This window comes from Euprymna scolopes, chromosome 11 (assembly GCF_053919585.1).
Source record: "Euprymna scolopes isolate OS-2025 chromosome 11, ASM5391958v1, whole genome shotgun sequence".
Taxonomy (NCBI): Eukaryota; Metazoa; Mollusca; class Cephalopoda; order Sepiida; family Sepiolidae; genus Euprymna; species Euprymna scolopes.
Window position 1 is genome coordinate 68,697,336 of NC_136492.1, and position 19,909 is coordinate 68,717,244.

The window sequence follows — 19,909 nt, forward strand, 5'->3', positions numbered from 1 at the left end:
TGTTTAACCAACTGCAATTGATTTTTAAATTTACCTTGTTTAGCCAACTGCAATTGGTTTACCTTGTTTAGCCAATATACTTGTTATGTAACAGTTAAATAATCACCTAAAAATAAAAATTAGCAAGGCAAATAAATTATTTTAAATTGAAGATTATTATAGGAGTATTATGTCTACCTTAAGTTTAAAAATGTGCAATCGGTCTGTCAGATAGGAGGCAAACTTGATCTGTTCCCACCAGCCGAATTTTGTTCTAGATTTAACATGACCAGATTGATGAAATATGGGTTTACCCAACAGACAGTATACTATAAATATATACCGTATATTTTGGCGTATAAGACGACCCTTAAAGTTAAAAAATCATCTTTAAAAACCAATATTTCATAAGATACCGGGTGTTGCAATCTCTAACCTAAGCTAGACAAATATAGTTTTGTGATTTAGCAGTTGTCATATACAACCGATAGATGATAAATTTAGGAAAATTTGTTATCCAATTTTCTACATTGTCTTATCTGATGGTCACCTTATACGCCGAAATATGTCATATATATTACAATAAAGTCGTATTTCTGGCTGTTGGTTTGTTCACAATATACATCATATATGACGTCATAGCAAATGAAGTGATTAATGATGTGACAAAAGTATTGGCTAACCATACACTTGTTGTGACATCATCATTAATCACTTCCTCTTTTTTGATATCATATATGATGTATATTGTTAACAAACAAACAAAAATATTCTGTGCATCTTAAATAGTATGTAAATAAATCCTCTGCCCTGCCAATAGGTTTCAACTTTGCAACACTGGTTATATAAAGATAGTCTATATGTCTTTAAAAGTGAGAATGTGTGTGAGGACATTTCTCAACCTACTAAATCACGAAATCATGTTTGTTTAGCCTAGGCTAGAGATTTCATTCAGACACATGGGAAACTTTTTAATTGGTTTTCATCGGGGAAAAAAAGGGGCTGCTAAGAAATAAAAATTGCAAACTTGGTATGCAGGGGTCATTGGATTTTTAGCTGTTTGTCAACTGTTTCAAGAATGTGCATGCCAGAATCATTCATATGACAGATTACTTATGTTAAGAATAAGTAGGTTTGAAAGCACCTTTTAAAGATTGTGTCAAGCTGGCCTAATAGTTATCGTACATGATTTATTGTCTTTAGGTTTTAGTTTCAATCTCAGCTTGGGCATTGCTTTTTGTTTTTTTTACAAGAAGTGAATAATTTAGAAAAGACATAATACTTGTATGCACATGCCTCAGTTTCCGTATGAATTAAAATATAATATTTTTGCATATTTTACAACTGGGCAGTCTGCTAGTATATATATATATATATATATATATATACTAGCTGCTGTTGACAGAGTACAAAATAGACTTCGTGGCTTAGTGGGGGATGCCCTTTTCTCTACCCTGCAACCTCTCTCCCACAGAAGAGACGTTGCGAGCCTATCTTTGTTTTATCGTTATTTCCATGGCAGGTGCTCGTCTGAACTCCAATCTCTGGTCCCCCCTCGCCAATCTTTCACGAAAAACACCCATCTAGCTGAATCCACTGTGAAAAATTTCCCCCACTCTATATCTGTGCCTAAATCAAAACGCGGATTCCATGAACAAAGCTTCTTTCTTAGAACTGCACGCCTGTGGAACTCTGTTCCGTCTGCCTGCTTCCCTGCGGACTACAACTTGGATGTCTTCAAGTCCAATGTTAACAAATTCCTAATGAACCGCCCCCTTAATTAAACACTTCATCAAATCTCTACACTAACGTAATGTACTTGCAATAACCCTTATCCCTGAGTGGCTTCCGGGCCTTGATAAGTGGTGATCACTGTGTAAAAAAAAAAAAAAAAAAAAAAAAAAGAGATTCGCTAATCCTATGAGATATAACTGTTAGCACATCTGCTGTAGATCTGGCAGAACGGAAACCATATTGCATGTCACTAAGAACGTTATTTCTGCTGAGGTGATTGACTACTTCTCTATTTAATATGGATTCCAGCAACTTACTCATGACACACAAGAGACTTATTGGTCTGTACTGAGAGGGAGATGACTTATCACCTGAATTCTTTAATACAGGGCATACTAATGAGATTTTCCAGGGTGTTGGGAAGCACTTCTCCTTAAGGCAACGCTTAAACAGTTTTGTAAGTATGGGGGCAAGTTCTCGTTGAAGGTTTTCAGCACTATAATTGGAATGCTGTCAGGGCCAGTTGCTTTACTGGAATCAAGGTTCTTGATTAGCTTGGCTACCTCACGCACAGATATTTGTATGTTGCAGAGCATGTTGTTTGTTATAGGAGGAAATACGGGGAGTTGATGACCTTCATCGCATCAGGTAGAATTAGCTGCAAAGTTCTTGGCAAATAGTTTGGCCTTGTCTGATGCTGACGAGATGATCTCAGGTCCATTGATGATGGTTGGGATAGAACGCACGCTACTATTCAGGATCCTGTTTGCTATTTACCAGAACTGGTAGGAGCCAAGCTGCTGCTCAGCTACTTTGGATTTAATGAACTGAGTATATAGTTCTCTTGCATTTTTTGTGGAGAAATGCGTGACTTACCTGGATAGACCACGTGCGGGTCGGTCACCGAAAATAAATAAAAAGAAAGAAAAGAAACGGTCAATACTCTTATTTATAGAGTAGTGATCACGTGAGTTAGAAGAATATGCAAATAGAGGTGAACGATTTTGCGATATAAAAAGCCTGTGTTGTTAAGAGGAGAGGCAGACTGTTGGCAGAAGTCAGTGCTGTCAGACGTGCTTTAGAGTTTTGTTATTATATGCTGTGTTCGATTGTTGGGAGAGAGAAAAGAGAAGAGGAGGAACCAAGAAGACATTCTGCAGATACTTGACTTTGTGTTGGTTTTAAACTATTTCGGCGCTTGGTGTGCGGTGACTAACAATGGACAGATTCGACATTCGCTTAATACCCGAGTTCGACGGATCTACCACTGGACCGGCTGTCGTCGAATGGATTGAAAAGGCAGAGAAAATCTGTAAACTGTGCAAAATTAAAGAACCAGCCACAGTTATCCCTTTGAGGCTAACCGGAGGGGCCTATGCAGTCTACCAACAACTCGGGGATGAACCAGACTGGGATGAAATCAAGCAGAGCCTGTATACAACGTTTGGTACAGATCCATTTGTTGCGTGGCAACAGTTCACGAGCCGGACACTTCAACCCAAGGAAACAGTCGACGTGTACCTAGCCGACCTGCGAAAATTATCTGTACCGTTTGGTGGGGTCAACGATAAAATATTAAGCTGTGCTTTTTTGGTAGGCCTACCCGAGGAGGTCAGTAAACTGTTGCGGGCATCATCAAGAATCGATGAATTGTCAACTGATGAGTTATTGGCCCGAGCTCGAAACATCTGTAAGGAACAGGAACCAATTGCAGCAGCAGCTCGTTTTCGACATGGAGGCAATGTGGACTCTCTTCCAGATAGTAATAAGCATGCCACCCCAGTGTGCTATAAATGTGGGGAGGCCAATCATTTTGCTAAAGAGTGCCGGAGTGATAGGAGAGGTGTATATCCACAATCAAAGAGACCAGTGCAATGCTATCGCTGCAATAAGTTTGGGCACATATCTCGCAACTGTTCGGGAAACGAAGTTGGGGGCAAGGTACTATCGCTACCCTTGCCCCCTGCCAACCAATAAACACAGGATTGCCTGTCATTAGCGTTAAACTTGATGATGTGCAGTGTTCAGCACTTATAGACACGGGGTGTTCCCGGTCTATAGTTAGTGCCCATTGCTGTCCGGTGTGGCGGAGGAACCCAGTCGGCGTTATGACCATCAATGGCTTATCACGGGTATGTTGTGGTGAAGGGACAGTCACAATCTGTACTGAGAAGGGTGACACAGCTAAAGTTGACGTTCTGGTGATGCAGGAGAAACCCCTTGGCTACGACATGTTGCTTGGAATTGATGCAATACAAGCACTAGGAGGCGTTACAATCACAGCAGCTAGAGGTATCAGGCTTGGAGAAGGGAAAGACGTCTGTGCAGCCATGTCGATTGAAGAAAAGGACTTCTGTGCTACATTTGATGACAACGAAAGGGTGTGGACTGCAAAGTGGAAATGGGCCATGGGCCAGGAACCAGATCGGCTGTGCAACACGATTTCAGAGTATGCAGTTTCTACCAAGAATAGGGCCGCATATGAAGAAGAACTTCAGATGTGGATTGACAACGGTTGGTTAATACCATACCCACAGGAACGTCTGGGACCACCCAAGGGATTAATTCCGCTCATGGCTGTTGAACAACCTACCAAAGAAAAAATTCGTCCCGTAATGGATTACCGAGAGTTGAATCGGCATGTTGATGCGTTTACCGGAAACGCAGATGTGTGCGCTGCTAAACTGAGAGAGTGGCGTCAAAAAGGGAGCAATGTAGCACTTCTGGATCTAAAGAGGGCCTACCTGCAGATACGTGTCCATGAGTCATTATGGCCGTTTCAGACAGTACTACTCAAGGGAAAACTATATTGTTTGACACGTTTGGGTTTTGGCCTAAACGTAGCACCCTTGATTATGACAACCATTATTAAAACTGTTTTGATGCAGGATGAGACCACAGCAAAAGCTGCTTCAGCCTACATAGATGACATCTATGTTAATGAGGACATAATGTCTGCGGATGCAGTTCGAATAAAACTGAAAGCGTTTGGGTTAATAAGCAAAGACCCTAAGCGCCTAAAGGATGGAGTGCCCGTGCTAGGCCTCGAGGTCTGGGAGGAGGGCAATACATTGCGATGGAAACGAGGGAGCCCACTTCCAAAGTTACCCAATGTATTAACAAGACGTACTGTGTTTTCTATCTGTGGTAAATTGGTAGGACATCTACCTGTCTGTGGATGGCTCCGATCGGCAACAGGAGTGGTGAAAAGACTAGTGACTACAGTAACAAAAGGATGGGACGATGTTGCGGATGATGATTCTCTCCAACAAATGATGGCTGAAATGTTGTCCAGAGTGCATAGGAATGACCCTGCCCGGGGTGAGTGGCAAGTGTCTGGAAACGAACTAAATGCATGGGTTGACGCAAGTTCGTTGGCTACAGGTGTCGTGTTGGAGCAACTAGGTGTTGTTATGGAAGATGCATGCTGGCTTCGTCCAAAAAATGATGCCCAACATATAAATTTGGCAGAACTTGATGCCACGTTAAAAGGTCTTAATCTCGCATTGCAATGGCAGACTAATGTTGTGCATCTCCACACTGACTCATTGTGTGTTTACCATTGGTTAACCGACACCTTGACTGGAAAGGCTCGAGTTAAGACTAGAGCTGCAAGTGAAATGCTAGTACGAAGGAGACTAGCAATAATTAAGCGTCTAGTTGACGAATACAGCTTGCAGGTAGACATTACGTTAGTCTCGTCGATGCAGAATTTGGCTGATAGCTTGACTCGAGTACCAAAGAGGTGGATCGATGCAATGAGGCAGGGATCCGATCTTCAACAACAAACATGCGCGACTGTAACGGATCAATTAACACCTGACCAGATCCGTATGATACACCAGCAGATTGGACATCCTGGAATTCAGAGGACTGCATATTTTGTCCGAAGAGTATGCCCTGCAACTACAAAAGCATCAGTGAAAGCAGCCATACGTTCGTGTGAAGAGTGTCAGAGAATTGATCCGGCACCAACCCAATGGCAAAAAGGAAAGCTCGAGGTGGAGGGCAACTGGCAGCGAGTAGGGATGGACATAACACATTATGGGGACAAACATTTTTTGACCATGACAGATTGTGGCCCGACGCGTTTCACAATATGGCGCCTGTTGACACGACAGGATGCAGCCAGCATTATACAACAGTTGAGAGCCGTCTTTTTTGAACGTGGTGCCCCGATTGAAATTCTGACTGATAATGCCGCCACATTTCGATGTCAAGAATTTCAGAAATTTGTGCACGAATGGGGGATTAAAATGCATTATCGGTGTGCATATTATCCCGAGGGTAATGGTATAGCAGAACGGTGTCACCGCACCATCAAAAGAATTGCAGCCAGGACGCAGTGCTCTATTCCAGAAGCTGTGTACTGGTATAATATAACACCCAAGGACAATGCAACACCAGCAACTGCACCAGCCAATGGGATTTACCAATATGAACAGCGTGTGAAAGGAGTTGATGCCATACCATCAGTGGTGAGTGTTGTCAATACACCATATCAGGTGGGAGACCTTGTTTGGATAAAACCCCCGAATGCTGGGTGCACTACGAAATTTTTCCGGGGAAAAATAGACGAAATCATAAGTCCTCAGACCATGTTGATTGGTGGCATACCACGTCACGTAAAAGATATCCGCCCTTGTTATACCTCTTCTGATTCTGAGAACGATGAGGAGGATCACACACCGTTCAGAGATGATCCTGATCACTTACTGCCCCTTCAGGTGAGCATAGAAACACCACCAACAGAACCAGACGAGGGAATGATGGGACATACTGATGACAATAGTGAGGAGAGCGATGGACACAAGGAAGTAATGCCTCATCGAAATACTCGACAGAGACAAATACTGCCCACCCCCCGTGATTGCGAAACCCCGCGAGAAGGGATGATGGAGCATACCGAGGAGATGACGCCTCCGATTCTTCGGAGAAGTACCCGACAAAGACGGATACTGCCCCCCTGCCCTGATTGTGAGACACCGCCTATGGAACCACGAGACGGGATAATGGAACAGACTGGTAGTAATGATGGTGGTAATGAAGAAAACAGCAATGAGGAAGTGCTGCCCCCAATTCTTCGAAGGAGTACCCGCCAACGACGATTGCCCGCATGTCCTGTTTGTGATCATGAGATCAGGGGGGAGTGTGGAGAAATGCGTGACTTACCTGGATAGACCACGTGCGGGTCGGTCACCGAAAATAAATAAAAAGAAAGAAAAGAAACGGTCAAGACTCTTATTTATAGAGTAGTGATCACGTGAGTTAGAAGAATATGCAAATAGAGGTGAACGATTTTGCGATATAAAAAGCCTGTGTTGTTAAGAGGAGGGGCAGACTGTTGGCAGAAGTCAGTGCTGTCAGACGTGCTTTAGAGTTTTGTTATTATATGCTGTGTTCGATTGTTGGGAGAGAGAAAAGAGAAGAGGAGGAACCAAGAAGACATTCTGCAGATACTTGACTTTGTGTTGGTTTTACTCTATTACAGTGGTTGCTGGCAGTTCTGAAAGCAGCTTTTGTCACAGTGCATCTATTACGTTTGTAGCAATGAAAAAAGTGATTTCTGTGCGCGATGATAGCAGCACACTCTGGGGAGAACCATGGCTGGCTGTTAGGTTTTTGTTGGAATGTTTTGGATGGAATGAATCGGTCTATGCCTACAAGTAACAATTCTGTCAGGTCTGATACTATGGAGGACACATCCTTTTTAAACATTGAATGCAGAGGTAGATCAGATATAAATGTACAGAAGCTATCCCAGTCAGCCGCTACAGTATTGTGGAGAGCTATGTCTAAAAACTTATTGCATTTCGTTTTTATCTTAACTGATACAACTGAGTGGTCAGAAGATCCCAGAGGAGACAGAACGGAACATAAACATAGCTGTCAAGCCGTTCAAGTCACAATGCACCATTGATAGAATTTTTTTTGGCCTTTTTGTCTGGTATTTTGCTTTGATAGTTTGTCATTTTCCCCCGCGTACAGACGTCGCAGTTGAAGGTTTTTGATGTTTGTATTCGTATTCCATCAAATACAGTCGGCAACTTTTTGATATCAGGAATATTGCAGTGTCCAAGAATTTTATGCCATGTCTGTAGATCATGGCAGGCGGTTTTTGATGGGACTACGATATTTAAATAATATAGTCTTCCATTTTCTTTAAGGTCGAATACAGTTCCATTCGGGTATACCAGTTTTGATTTATTGGGGCTAAAGTTTATATTTGCACCTTGTTCCCCTTTATTGTTCTTTAGCAAGATTTTCGCATTGCCTCTTTTCAAAACGATATCATTGACTCGACTCCCGTCAGCTAGTTCTACAAAATGATTTTGTGGCTTAAAGTTGGGATCAAAATTGATAAAATTAGTGGGAGATAACCTCCGTAGAGTAGTATTATTATTAAGAAAGGTTTTTAAATAAGAGCATAATATTTATGTTTAAGTATTAAAGAAGATCAAAAATAACATTGGTACCATTAGTTTCATATGCAGATAAGGGGGGGGGCTATAATTCGTCTCTTCTACCTGATAATCTTCAGCTTCTCTTAATGTCTGCCTCTTTAAAAAAAATGGTGGCCCACGCATTGTTTGCCTTTTGATGATATTTCGATCCTCTGTTTCGTTTTTTATTTTTTTTACTATTTTTGATTAATTTTTTTTCACTGATTTTTAATTTATTTTCTTTTATTTTAAACGATTTATTTTTCTCTTAATTACTTTTTATTACTTCATTTTATTTATTATGTTTTTATATATTTTATTTTATTATTCTTTTCAAATGTTAATTCTAAACCCAACTAGATTTTTTTTCAAAATTCCAGTAATAGTTATCTCCCTTACATCATACAATTATTTATAAACCGAAAAATAAGCCACGTGGTTTTTGCTTATTTAATGTGGAATATTTTTTCTCCTTAACTTATTGTAAGCTACTGACACAAATTATTAATTCACAATACTGAGGTTTTTTTCTCTTCTTTTCGTTTTTCAGCATTGTTTTTTTTTTTAATTTGGGATTTTTAATTTTTAGATTTTAGTTTATAATTCTTCAATGCTAGAAAATGGTGGTTATCATGACAAACTTAAATTCATGGATCAAAGAATAAAAACTCTTTCACCTTGCATGCCATGCAAATATCAATAGATATTGTGTGTGGAAATGTCAAATTAGTAAAAAAAATAAAAATAAAGCAGAGGATTGAAATACTGTAAAAATATAAGACAAAATTATATGTCCCCTTTATTTGGATTTGAAACTGATGGTACCAATCTTGTTCTGATCTTATGTAAAGTATTTCATCTAAGAACTATACATTACACTGTATGTTGCGTGTAGCCGAGTTTCATTGATTTGGTCATGTTGGATCTGGGACAGAATTTAGCTAATAGGAACAGATCGACTCTGTTTCTGTGAGTCAGATTTTGCTCCAGATCCAACATGACCAGATTGATGAAACCTGGATACACACAACAGACACTGTAATGTATAGTTGTTTTGTATATAAAACACTTTATATTAGCTGTTGCAGAAACTACCATTGAGTACTTTAGTGTTTTTTTTTTCTCTGTGAATGAAAAACAGGATGAGAAAGAACCAAGTAAGAGGAGAAGATGAAAAAACACTGACCCCATGACATTCCCTGAGGACGTCCGTTTTGAAGTCATCAGTTTTGACTCGGATATTTTCGTCGCTAATTGGAATGGAGAGAAAATGCGTGAATGGCTGTTTCTGTCGGGCTGAGATCACCAAGAGTTCCACACGGGTACGAGCAGAACTAACTCCTTTTTTGTCACGACCGACAATCACTGATAGAAAAATAAAAATAAAAATAAATTTGTATTATTGGACTACTATTCTCATCTCGCTTGTTATTTTCACAATGTTTCAGCTGATACAATCGTCGTCAACCTTCTTCAGGTGCACGCTTTTGAACTTAAAAAAAAAAACCAACCAAGATGAGAATAGTAATATCAATTAACAATCCCTATCTCAATGTTTCTGAAGCAGAAATATCATTTTTCAGATGATTTGTATTATTTATTTTTTCATTCTGAATGCTATTCTCACAATGTTTCAGCTGATGTCAAAGTTTTTACATGAGATATTATTACTTGCATCATATATAATCAGTGTAATCATTTGTACACATATACAGTAGGTACGGGCGAAATGAATGCCGATGCTCAAAATCTATAAACATTTTGACCCCTCCATTTATTTAAAAAAAAATCACCAAAAATCAGGAAATTAACCAATTTTAATGAAATTTTCAGTATTTATGAAATAATGATCACGGAATATAATGAACTAATTATTTTTATTTAAATCTTTGTGGAAATGTATTATTTTGTTTAAACAAAAAATAACTTTACTAAAGTTATGGTTTTCAGTAGTAAATAAAATACACAAGAATTTAGTTTTGCTTTTTTTATATAAATAAAGCATCGTAATTTGTAACAATAAAAAGAAAAGAAAAGAATTTTTGCAGGAACATTACGAAAAAAGCCCCCAAAGTCTGTATTAATGAATTTGATATAACTCGAAGAAAAATGAATTTCTCAAACTACTGATATTACCATTGAATTAAGCATTGTTTATTTAACATTTTCACACAAAAAAATTATAATTTCAAAAAATATTTCTACTTTTTTTTTTATTACAGGTTTCGCATAATTTTTATATGCAAGATTTTAATAATTTCCTTGCTCGCAAGAATGTGAAACTTTCAGCATAACATATTTGTTATATAATATTGAACAATAATTTTTTAAAAAATTAATTTAAAAACAGGAACAATTAAATTAAAAAATGAAAAAATTGATACAAACGTTCAGAATAGGAATGTACAGATGCACATCTGGGAAAAAAAATTATCACACCCCTTCCTCCCTTTTAATTACATGACGTTATTTTCACAGTCTTTTGACTGACTGAAATTTTGGGCCTCCGTATATTCCGTGTTTAGAAAAACTTTAGTCTGTTGCGTTTTGCAAACGGCAGAAACACTCGGTTTTGGGCTAATTTATGTTTTGTACAAACAATGTGATTTTTTTTATTTAAGTCAATACCTTAGGACTTTACTAATATTTATCTTTTAAAGGATTTTTACACTGAATTTATTTAAATTCAAAATTTAGCTGAATTGAGTAGCTCGCCGTGAAAACATTTTTCGTAACTTTTTTTTTTCACGTGTACAAATATTTTTTTGCTTTTGGAAATTAAGTTTAGTCCTTAATCTTTCAAATACAATCAAAAAGTTGTCGGAAACCTACAAAAAAATTATGATAAATTGGCTTTCAAAACTAGGTCCCCCTATAGTTGTCCGCCCATTTATGGCCATACCTAATATACAGTATGGGCCACAGGTGAAAATCACATTCCAAGTAAAAAGTTTTCAATATGCTTATGTATCACATAAAAATAAGCATCCTCATCAAAAATTAGGAAAAATGATCAAGTAGAATTTTAATAAAAGATAAAAAATCAGTTTTTGTATTTTCCAAATCGCCATTCATTATTATTTGGTAAATGACAGGCTGACTTATCTCCCCTTGCTTTATAAGATTTCTACTCTTATCAATGGCAGATCAACAGAAAACTGCAATTTACAAAACATCGAATTTTTTTTTTTTTTTTTTTTTTACTTTTAATCAAACTTGTACTCAATCATTTTTTTTCTTTCTAAGTTTTGGTGAGGATACTTATTTTTGCCTCATACATAAGTATATCAAATAATTTTTACTTGGAATGCAGTTTTTATCTGTCTCTGTCTTCTCAACCACTAATGGTCATGGCTAATGATGCATTACCTGAAAGTAATTCATTCAAACTCCTTGGCTTAACGTTCGCAGGGAACATGAATTGAAACAAATACATTGAGGGCATTTTCAAGACTGCTACAAAGAAGGTGGGCTCTCTCTACCATGCTAGAAAGTTACTTACACCTGAAAGTATCCTGTACCTTTAGAAGACCACCATTTACCCATATATGTTGCATTACCACATTTCGGCTGGTTCATCTGCTACTAGTGTCTCACTCTCAGACAGGGTTCAAAAGAGAGTCACCAACCTAATAGGTCCCAAACTGTCAGCTGCCTTCAACCTTTGTCCCATCGACAAATTTTGCATTCCTCTGCCTGTTTTACAAATATTTTAATCGAAAGTGCTCCAAAACAACTTCAAGCCCTTGCACCCTCTTGACGTAAATACCTCCGACAAGCAGCTAAATCCCACCCCTACACATTTGAGGTCCCTAGATGCCAGAAAGCTTTCTACTCTAAGAGTTTCTTCCCTCAGACTGCTAGTCTTTGGAATTCCCTTCCAGGTCCCTGCTTTCTTGACTGTACTGACATGCAGAAGTTCAAGTGTAATGTAAACAGACATCTTGCTGCTCAACTCCCTGCATAGTATGCCTGCAAATTATGTCCCAGATAGTAGCCCCCTATATCAAAATGGCACTGTGCCTTGTTTGCAGTGTAAATGCATTAAAAGAACATATTTCAATGGGATCATATCGATTCGAGATGATGTTATTTCAGATTTTGCCTCCTGTGTTGTTTTCTTGCGACTTTCTAAAATTGACCTTTTTGTAAGTTTGTTCTTTTATCTCCATGGAGAGGCTTGGAGCTTGCCAATCATGCAGGAAGCCCACTAGTTAATTAATGTTATGTTTTCACTCAAGAGCGATCAATAAAGCAAATAGAATAAAATGTCTTTATACATACATGCAGGGTTTATACATGCCTTTTTTTTATTTCTCTGCATCGGTACTTCTTTTCATTTTCGATGCATTTTATGTGTTTCTGTATCATCGAGAGGTTGTCGATTACCTCATCTATTTAAGTTACACAAATAAAACTTCCCAGGCAGGAAAGACATAAGGAGAATTGAGTTTCTTCAAGGTTTTATTGGAGAGAACTAAAATAGGAGAGAAATAAATGACTAATGTTTTACTTCTTAGATTCACTTTCTATCTAATGAAATGTGTGACACGCAGACAAACAAATATCAATAACTTTACGCTTAGATTATCAAGAAAATCAGTTGGATGCATCTCGTTGACATATTTTCAACAAAGAAACTCATTTGAAAATTCTTGTTTTTCTTGATCAAAAACCTGACATCATTACTCATCTTCATCTCGTTCGACTACATTTTGTTTACAGAGTTTGACCTTTAATATAAATCTTTCGTTCAATCTTAAGAACAGTTCTGTTTTACAGATCTGGGTTATTCTAACATTCACTAAAAATGACCCTTGTCAAAATTCACACTAGCTAACTTAATCACTACTTACCGGCATAGTGTCCCTACTATGTAAGATTAATAAACACTAGATTGCTTATTAATAGGGCTAGGAAAATGAGAATACTCTTATCATTGTTTTTACTCTTTGAGTATATATCCGACAGACACAGTTACTCAATCGAGAACCACACCACTCTATATAAAAACATAAGATATTAACTGATATATACTCGAGAGTCAACATAATGAAAAGAATATTCTCTTGTCCTAGTTATTAATTGTGAATTGGTTATTTGGTTTGCTTTTGCAGATGTACTTGTAGACAATGTTTAAAAGTATCTCCCATTTCCATTTGAGATTAGCAAAGAAAAAAGAAAAGAAAAGACGAATAAAACAAAATGAAAAGAAAAGGAAAAGCAGAGGCTTAATATGCGAGTGATCTGTTTTTGCTTTTGTTTGTATAGCCAAACATACTACACATTATTCTGTGTTGTATGCTGTTGTTGATATTGCAATGGTGACCATTCAACTCAAGTTGAATCAGTTTCTTCCTTGTGTACTGATTATTTGGATTTTCATGCTGCACAAAAATTTATTTGCTATTATTCTAAGTTCCCAGTTGATTATCTGTGAACCAATGAAGGGAAACTTTTATTAATACATAAAGGTGGAGAGATTGGGTTCACTTTCATTTCTAAAAGAGAGAAGGTAAGACAGACTGATCGCCTTAACATTGACTGCCCTTGGGTAGTCATCATCTTCATGGGTCTTTAGCCGGTTAAAATTGTCTTTAAGGGGTCAAAAATAGGTAAAAATTGAAAAAGCCATTAAACATTTTATAAATTCATCTTATTTTATTTTTAACCAGTTTATATGCGTGTCACATTGGTACAGTGACAGTGTCATCAATTTTGAATGCTACAGTTTCAGTTTCGATTCTAGCTGATGGCACCCAAATATTTTTTTTTTTTTTTTTACTTTAGAAATCATGATTATATAATAATATATACGAAATCTGGACAAATTTAAAATATCATATTAATAATAAATGCCCCCCCTCCTCCTCCTGCTAGTACTTTGTAAGCAAATCTAATATATAAAAGGCTATATATTTGTCTGTCTCTCTGTCTGTCTCTATATTTTATATTCCAAAACTAAAGTCGCAGAGCAGAGCTAGGGGCCTCAAATGATTGAATTTTTTTATGGACCGTTCTTTTATGGATCTTTAGCTGGTTAAAATAGTTTTAAGGGGTCAAAAGGGGTCAAAATTGAAAAAATCATAAGACATTTTGTACATTCATCTTGGTTTATTTTTTTATTTTTAATCAGTTCATTGGTACAGTGGTAACGTCACTAGCTTTGAATGCTACAGTTTTGCTTTTGGTTCTAGCTGATGGCACCCAAATACTTTTTTTTCACGACTACAATAATATATACGAAATCTGGACAAATTAAAATATTATACTTAAGCATATTTTACAACCAGACATATGATTGAGATTGTCGGACTGACTTCCTCATCTTGGTTGTTATAGTCACAACGTTTCGGCCTTCATCAGGTGTTTTGTATCGAACTGGGGAACCGTTTGTTAAGAGTCTCGAACCCAACCCTTTATTATTATTACGGGGGTACCGTGTTCGGACTCCAGCTAGGCTCTGGGACATAGTTGCTGATTCTCTATTTTGAATGTTACTTTTCACTGCCTTCGTTCAGGATTGAATTCAGCACCTTTGGGTAACTGTAAACTTTGATACAACGTCTAGGACCACTCGGCCATATGTCACTGATGAAAGCCGGAGGGCAAAACGGCCGAAACGTTGTGACTATAACAACCAAGATGAGGAAGTCAGTCCGACAATCTCAATCAATGAAAACACGTCATCTCAAAAATACAGACAATTACTAACTGGACATATATACAAAGGTGGAATGTTTGTTTAGAACACATAGTATTTCCAAATGGTTAGTCATTTAACTACTAACCAGATTGAATATTGCTTAACTTAAATAATCAGAGGAGATAGTTCAGTTTGTTTTGGGCTTTTTTCGTTTTGCAGCATATCAATCCTTCACAGGTTATTTAATGCTGAATCCAGTAATTTTGCAAAAAGTTTTTTTTTGCTTAAAGATTTTTTTTTTTTAAATCTTCAAATATATAATCTTTGGTTTGGTTGTTTCACAGCATATCAAATCTTTTGGGGTTATTTAATTTTGGAAGAAGGTTTTATGCTTTAAGTTCTTTATATCCTCACATATTTATTTGTGATGTTTGGTTTCGTTGCTTCATTTTACAGCATATCAACCCTTTTCGGGTTCAGTCAATTTAGTAAAAAAATTTGTTTCAACTTCTTTATATCTTCAAATAGTGTCGTTGATTTGTTAATGAAAATTGTTGGGGGGGGGGGGCAGAACATGATTGAGTTTTGCAAAGGGAAAGAAAAAAAAGACAATAACATCAATGTTTGGTGAATTTTAAGTCAGGAAGCTAGTATCTTCAGACAGGCTTATCTATTAACACCTGAATGAATCTGATGAAAATCAAAGTGACAAAGTCATAAACAACAAAATAAATCCCGCCAGTCAAGCATGATTAGCCAATCTGAATCCATAAACGACTCTCTTACCTATAGCTCCATCCTGTCCACGTCTTGGAATACGGATTTGTGTTACTGTTTCCATTTCAATACGCCTCCTTGTGTCTCCTTTTTTGCCAATGATGTACTTGAAGTATTCACTGGCCACATCAATGTGTGTCTCAAAGCCAGTTTCTGTGGCCGTAACGATGCCGTTGTCAACATCATTGTCATCATCATTATCCATATACTCAGAGTAATCCTCTACAATGAAAGAAAAGAGAAATATTTGTTTACTACTAATCATTGCAGACTTGAGCCTGCAAAACAAGACGCGACACATTAGATTGACATGGTAAGACCGTAATGGCAAACTCAAACACTATGTTGATAAATTTTTGAGATGATGGTTGATAATTTGGATTATTCGGACAACTGTTTTCATCTGGAGTGATATTCTCGTAAGATTTCAGTTGAAGCATACTAGAATTGTCCACAAGGACCCCTGGCATAATAGATAAAGTACTAGGTGAAAATTAAATTCTAAGTGACACTCTTTTGGAGGTTGAAAGTTCAGACCTCAGTGCAGGCGATATAAATACGATTGTAAATTACTTAAAACTTCTACCCGGTCATGTGAACGAGAGCATACTATCCCCGTGGATTAAATAAAGGATTTTGTTCAAGATTCTGTGCAGATTCTCGAGTTTGACAAGATACACCCAAAGAAGTTACATCAGCCAAAACATTATGAGAATAACAATCAGGATGAGAACGGTAGTCTGAAGAATCCAAAAGAGATGTGTTGGTTTTATTTATTTATTTTAAGAATGTTTAAATAACAATTATTTTTATGGAAGAAGAAAGAGGTATTTTTTGTTTCAAAAGGGATATTATTATTAACTGCAAATTATAAAGATTGGTGGGTTTGTTCTTTTTTACTAAGGAGTCACCAAATATCAAAGGCTGAAGTCTACTCAGGGTTAAGGGTAGGCACTGCCAAAACTGGGGGGGCAGGCAAGTACTTTTTGATGGACCGTCTTTTTAAAAATCTACCAAAAATCAGGTAATTATCCAATCAATCCGAAATTTTCAGCGATTATTAAGAGAAGAATGAATTTTATAACAGTGTACTTATTTTTCATAAACAATATTTATATATATATTTTTTTTGCTTACAAAACCCCCCTTGTTTTGAGGGAGTTCCAAATATGCTTAAAATAATCATCTGAAACTGAACAAAACATATTATGTTGTTGTAAGGGACGGGATTATAGAAAAAAAAAAAACTTGTTTGCATACCTTATTTTGATGTCTGAATATCAGAACTTTGATTGTGTTTAATTATCCCACTTTTGAGTTTTGAAGTGTGATATTCGGTGAATATGTTAAGTAAAATAATTAATTTAAGTTAAGCAAAACAAAAAAAAAATTTTTTTAATATTTATACGAAAAAAGCCATTTTAAAATCTTTGATAAATAAATTAACAATTTCTTTTTAGCGAGCCGAATAATGCATGACCATTATTAAACAGGGCATGCTTTGAAGAATCGATACAAAAAAAAATTCGATAAATATTGTGCCCTTTGTGTTAAAAATATCATTATTTTTTCGATCAAGTTTGGAAACGTTTGCCGCCTTTCGACTACGGTGGACCAAACACGCTGAAATAATTTTTTTTATTCTGCTTTAAATTGCCCCCTCCCCATTTTGGAGAGCCTGGCCTCCACACACATACACATTAAAAACCAAACTCATACAAATGGTCACCCATCTGGTACTGGCCAGCCTCAGCGTTAATAGTACATTGAAATTTTCGTCACTGAAAAATAAGTTTTTTTTTGGCTTTTTGGTCTTCCGTAGTTTGCTTTTCATCCAGTACAAATGTTAACAGTAATCAAATCGACTCGAAGTAACTGGTTGCCTATATGAATAAGTGGAATTATTTGAAATCCAGGTACTTATATATTTTTGCATATTCTCATAGAAAATCACCCTAAATCTTAGTTAGACAAGAAATAAAAAATTAATTCTTTCAAAAACCTTTTTTTTTAAACTATTTTTTTTTTTTGTGCAAAACAATAAACGCCAATTGTTAACGTTTGGGGAAAATTTAACATTTAAGATTTAATTAAAAATAGTAGAAAAAGTTTTACATTATTCTGCTTTCTATATGATAAAATTCAGGGTTTTATCTTTCTGGAAAAAAAAAAGTTACTCAGAAATAATGGATTTTAATAAATGTAATTTCGTTTTAAAAAACAACAACAACTTGATTTTTCGGCCATTTTTGGTGATGCCTAGATAAAGGTTAATGAATCTAAGGTGATAGTGTAGCAATTGTTAATGATGTAAATTGGGTAGGATTTGATTATTTATGGGGATAGTGCAACAAGAACTTGTTTACATTGGATTTGAAGGCTACCATGTTGTATTAAACTGGGAACCATAGATTGAAGTTCAGTCAAGCACTTGCTATGAAAAGAATGATAGAACAGAGACGGGCTCTGTCTTTTCTGTGCGAAAGAGGTTGCAGGGAAGAGAATAGGGTATCACCTACTAAGTTTCAAAGCTGGTTTTGAGCTCTATCGAGGCTGAATAGGGTGCGCTGAGCAGCTGATGCTCAGATGTAGCAACAGTACTTCATTTTTTTTTTTTTTTTACAAGGCAGTCACCACTTATCAAGGCCCGGAAGCCACTCGGGGATAAGGTTTATTGCGTGTATAGTATGTTAGTATTGGAGATTTAAAGTAAATTTAAAGTAAAGTGTCTTACTTAAGGGAGGGGCGGTTCATCAGGAATTTGTTAATGTTGGACTTGAAGACATCCAGGTTGTAGTCAGGTGGGAAACAGGCAAACGGAACAGAGTTCCACAGGCGTGAACTTCTAAGAATGAAGCTTTCTTCATGGAATCTACATTTTGGTTTTGGCACAGATAAAGAGAGGGGAAAATGTTTTTACACTGGTTTCAGCTAGACGGGTGTTTATCGTGAAAGACTGGCGAGGGTGGACCAGAAATTGGAGCTCAGACGAGCACTTGCCATGGTAGTAACAATAAAACAAAGAGGTTGTAGGGAAGAGAAAAGGGCACCACCCACTAAGCCACGAAGCCTATTTTGTACTCTGTCAAGGCAGGATAGGCTGCTTTTAGCAGCTCCTGCCCAGATGTGGCAGCAGTACTCCATCCTTGGACGTACTTAGCTTTTATATAGATAGAGGATTGCATCAGGGATGAGATATCTTCTGGAGCGGTAGAAGGATCCTACCATTTTTCCAGCAACCTTGGCAACTGTTCCATTTCAGATTGGGAGTAAAAGTTAAGCCCAGAAGCTTATCAAAACATGGAGCTTCCCCTATACGAGAACCACACATTTCAATTGATGCCAGATGGGGATCAGAGCATTGATAATGTAAAGATAGGAGCTTGGTTTTAGATGCATTAAAAGTAACCAGCCACCTCTTACCCCGCACTACCACGTGCTCAAGATCAGAGGAGAGAGAATCAGAGAGAATTTTGTCATTTACGCCCTTTGATGTGTTGTCATAGATTGTCGTGTCATCAGCATAGATGTCAACGAATGATTTATGTGTTTTGGGAGATCATTAATGTAGATCAGGAAGAGAGTTGGGCCCAGGATGGACCTCTAACGGACTCCACCATTAATACTGAGGGCCTCTGATTTCTGCCCATCAACCACTACTCTTATGAGCCTATCAGAGAGAAATGATTTAATGATTGAGAAAACATTTCCAGTTATACCGTAGCTTGAAATCTTGTGAAATAGACCCTTATGCCATACCTTATCGAAGGCTTTTGATATGTCAAGAGCAATTGCCCTAGAGAGGAAGCCTTTGTCAAGAGATTCACTAATCCTATGAGATATAATTGTTAGTACATCTGCTGTAGATCTGGCAGACTGGAAACCATATTGTATTTCACTAAGAAGGTTATTTTTGCTGAGGTGGTTGACTACTACTCTATTTAATATGGATTCCAGCAACTTACTCATGACAGACTTATTGGTCTGTACTGAGAGGGAGATGACTTATCACCTGAATTCTTTAATACAGGTCATACTGATGAGGTTTTCCAGGGTGTTGGGAAGCACTTCTCCTTAAGGCAACGCTTAAACAGTTTTGTAAGTATGGGGGCAAGTTCTCGTTGAAGGTTTTCAGCACTATAACTGGAATGCTGTCAGGGCCAGTTGCTTTACTGGAATCAAAGTTCTTGATTAGCTTAGCGACCTCACGCACAGATATTTGTATGTTGCATAGCATGTTGTCAGTTATAGGAGGAAATACGGGGAGTTGATGACCTTCGTCGCATAGGGAAGAATTAGCTGCAAATTCTTGGCAAATAGTTTGGCCTTG

The 19,909-nt window shown here is 37.2% G+C and overlaps 1 protein-coding gene across 2 annotated transcripts in view; it reads right to left on the reverse strand.

The window, feature by feature from the left end:
* The window catches only part of LOC145287898 (activating signal cointegrator 1 complex subunit 1-like), a 43,861-nt gene that overhangs the window by 13,931 nt on the left and 10,021 nt on the right, over positions 1-19,909 (reverse strand). For both annotated transcript variants that reach the window (XM_080135839.1, XM_080135840.1), the window contains 2 exons: positions 15,589-15,801; positions 9,343-9,521 (listed from right to left, as the gene is read on the reverse strand). In XM_080135839.1, the coding sequence (XP_079991965.1) occupies positions 9,343-9,521; positions 15,589-15,801 (392 nt within the window). The remainder of the gene's footprint in view (positions 1-9,342; positions 9,522-15,588; positions 15,802-19,909) is intronic.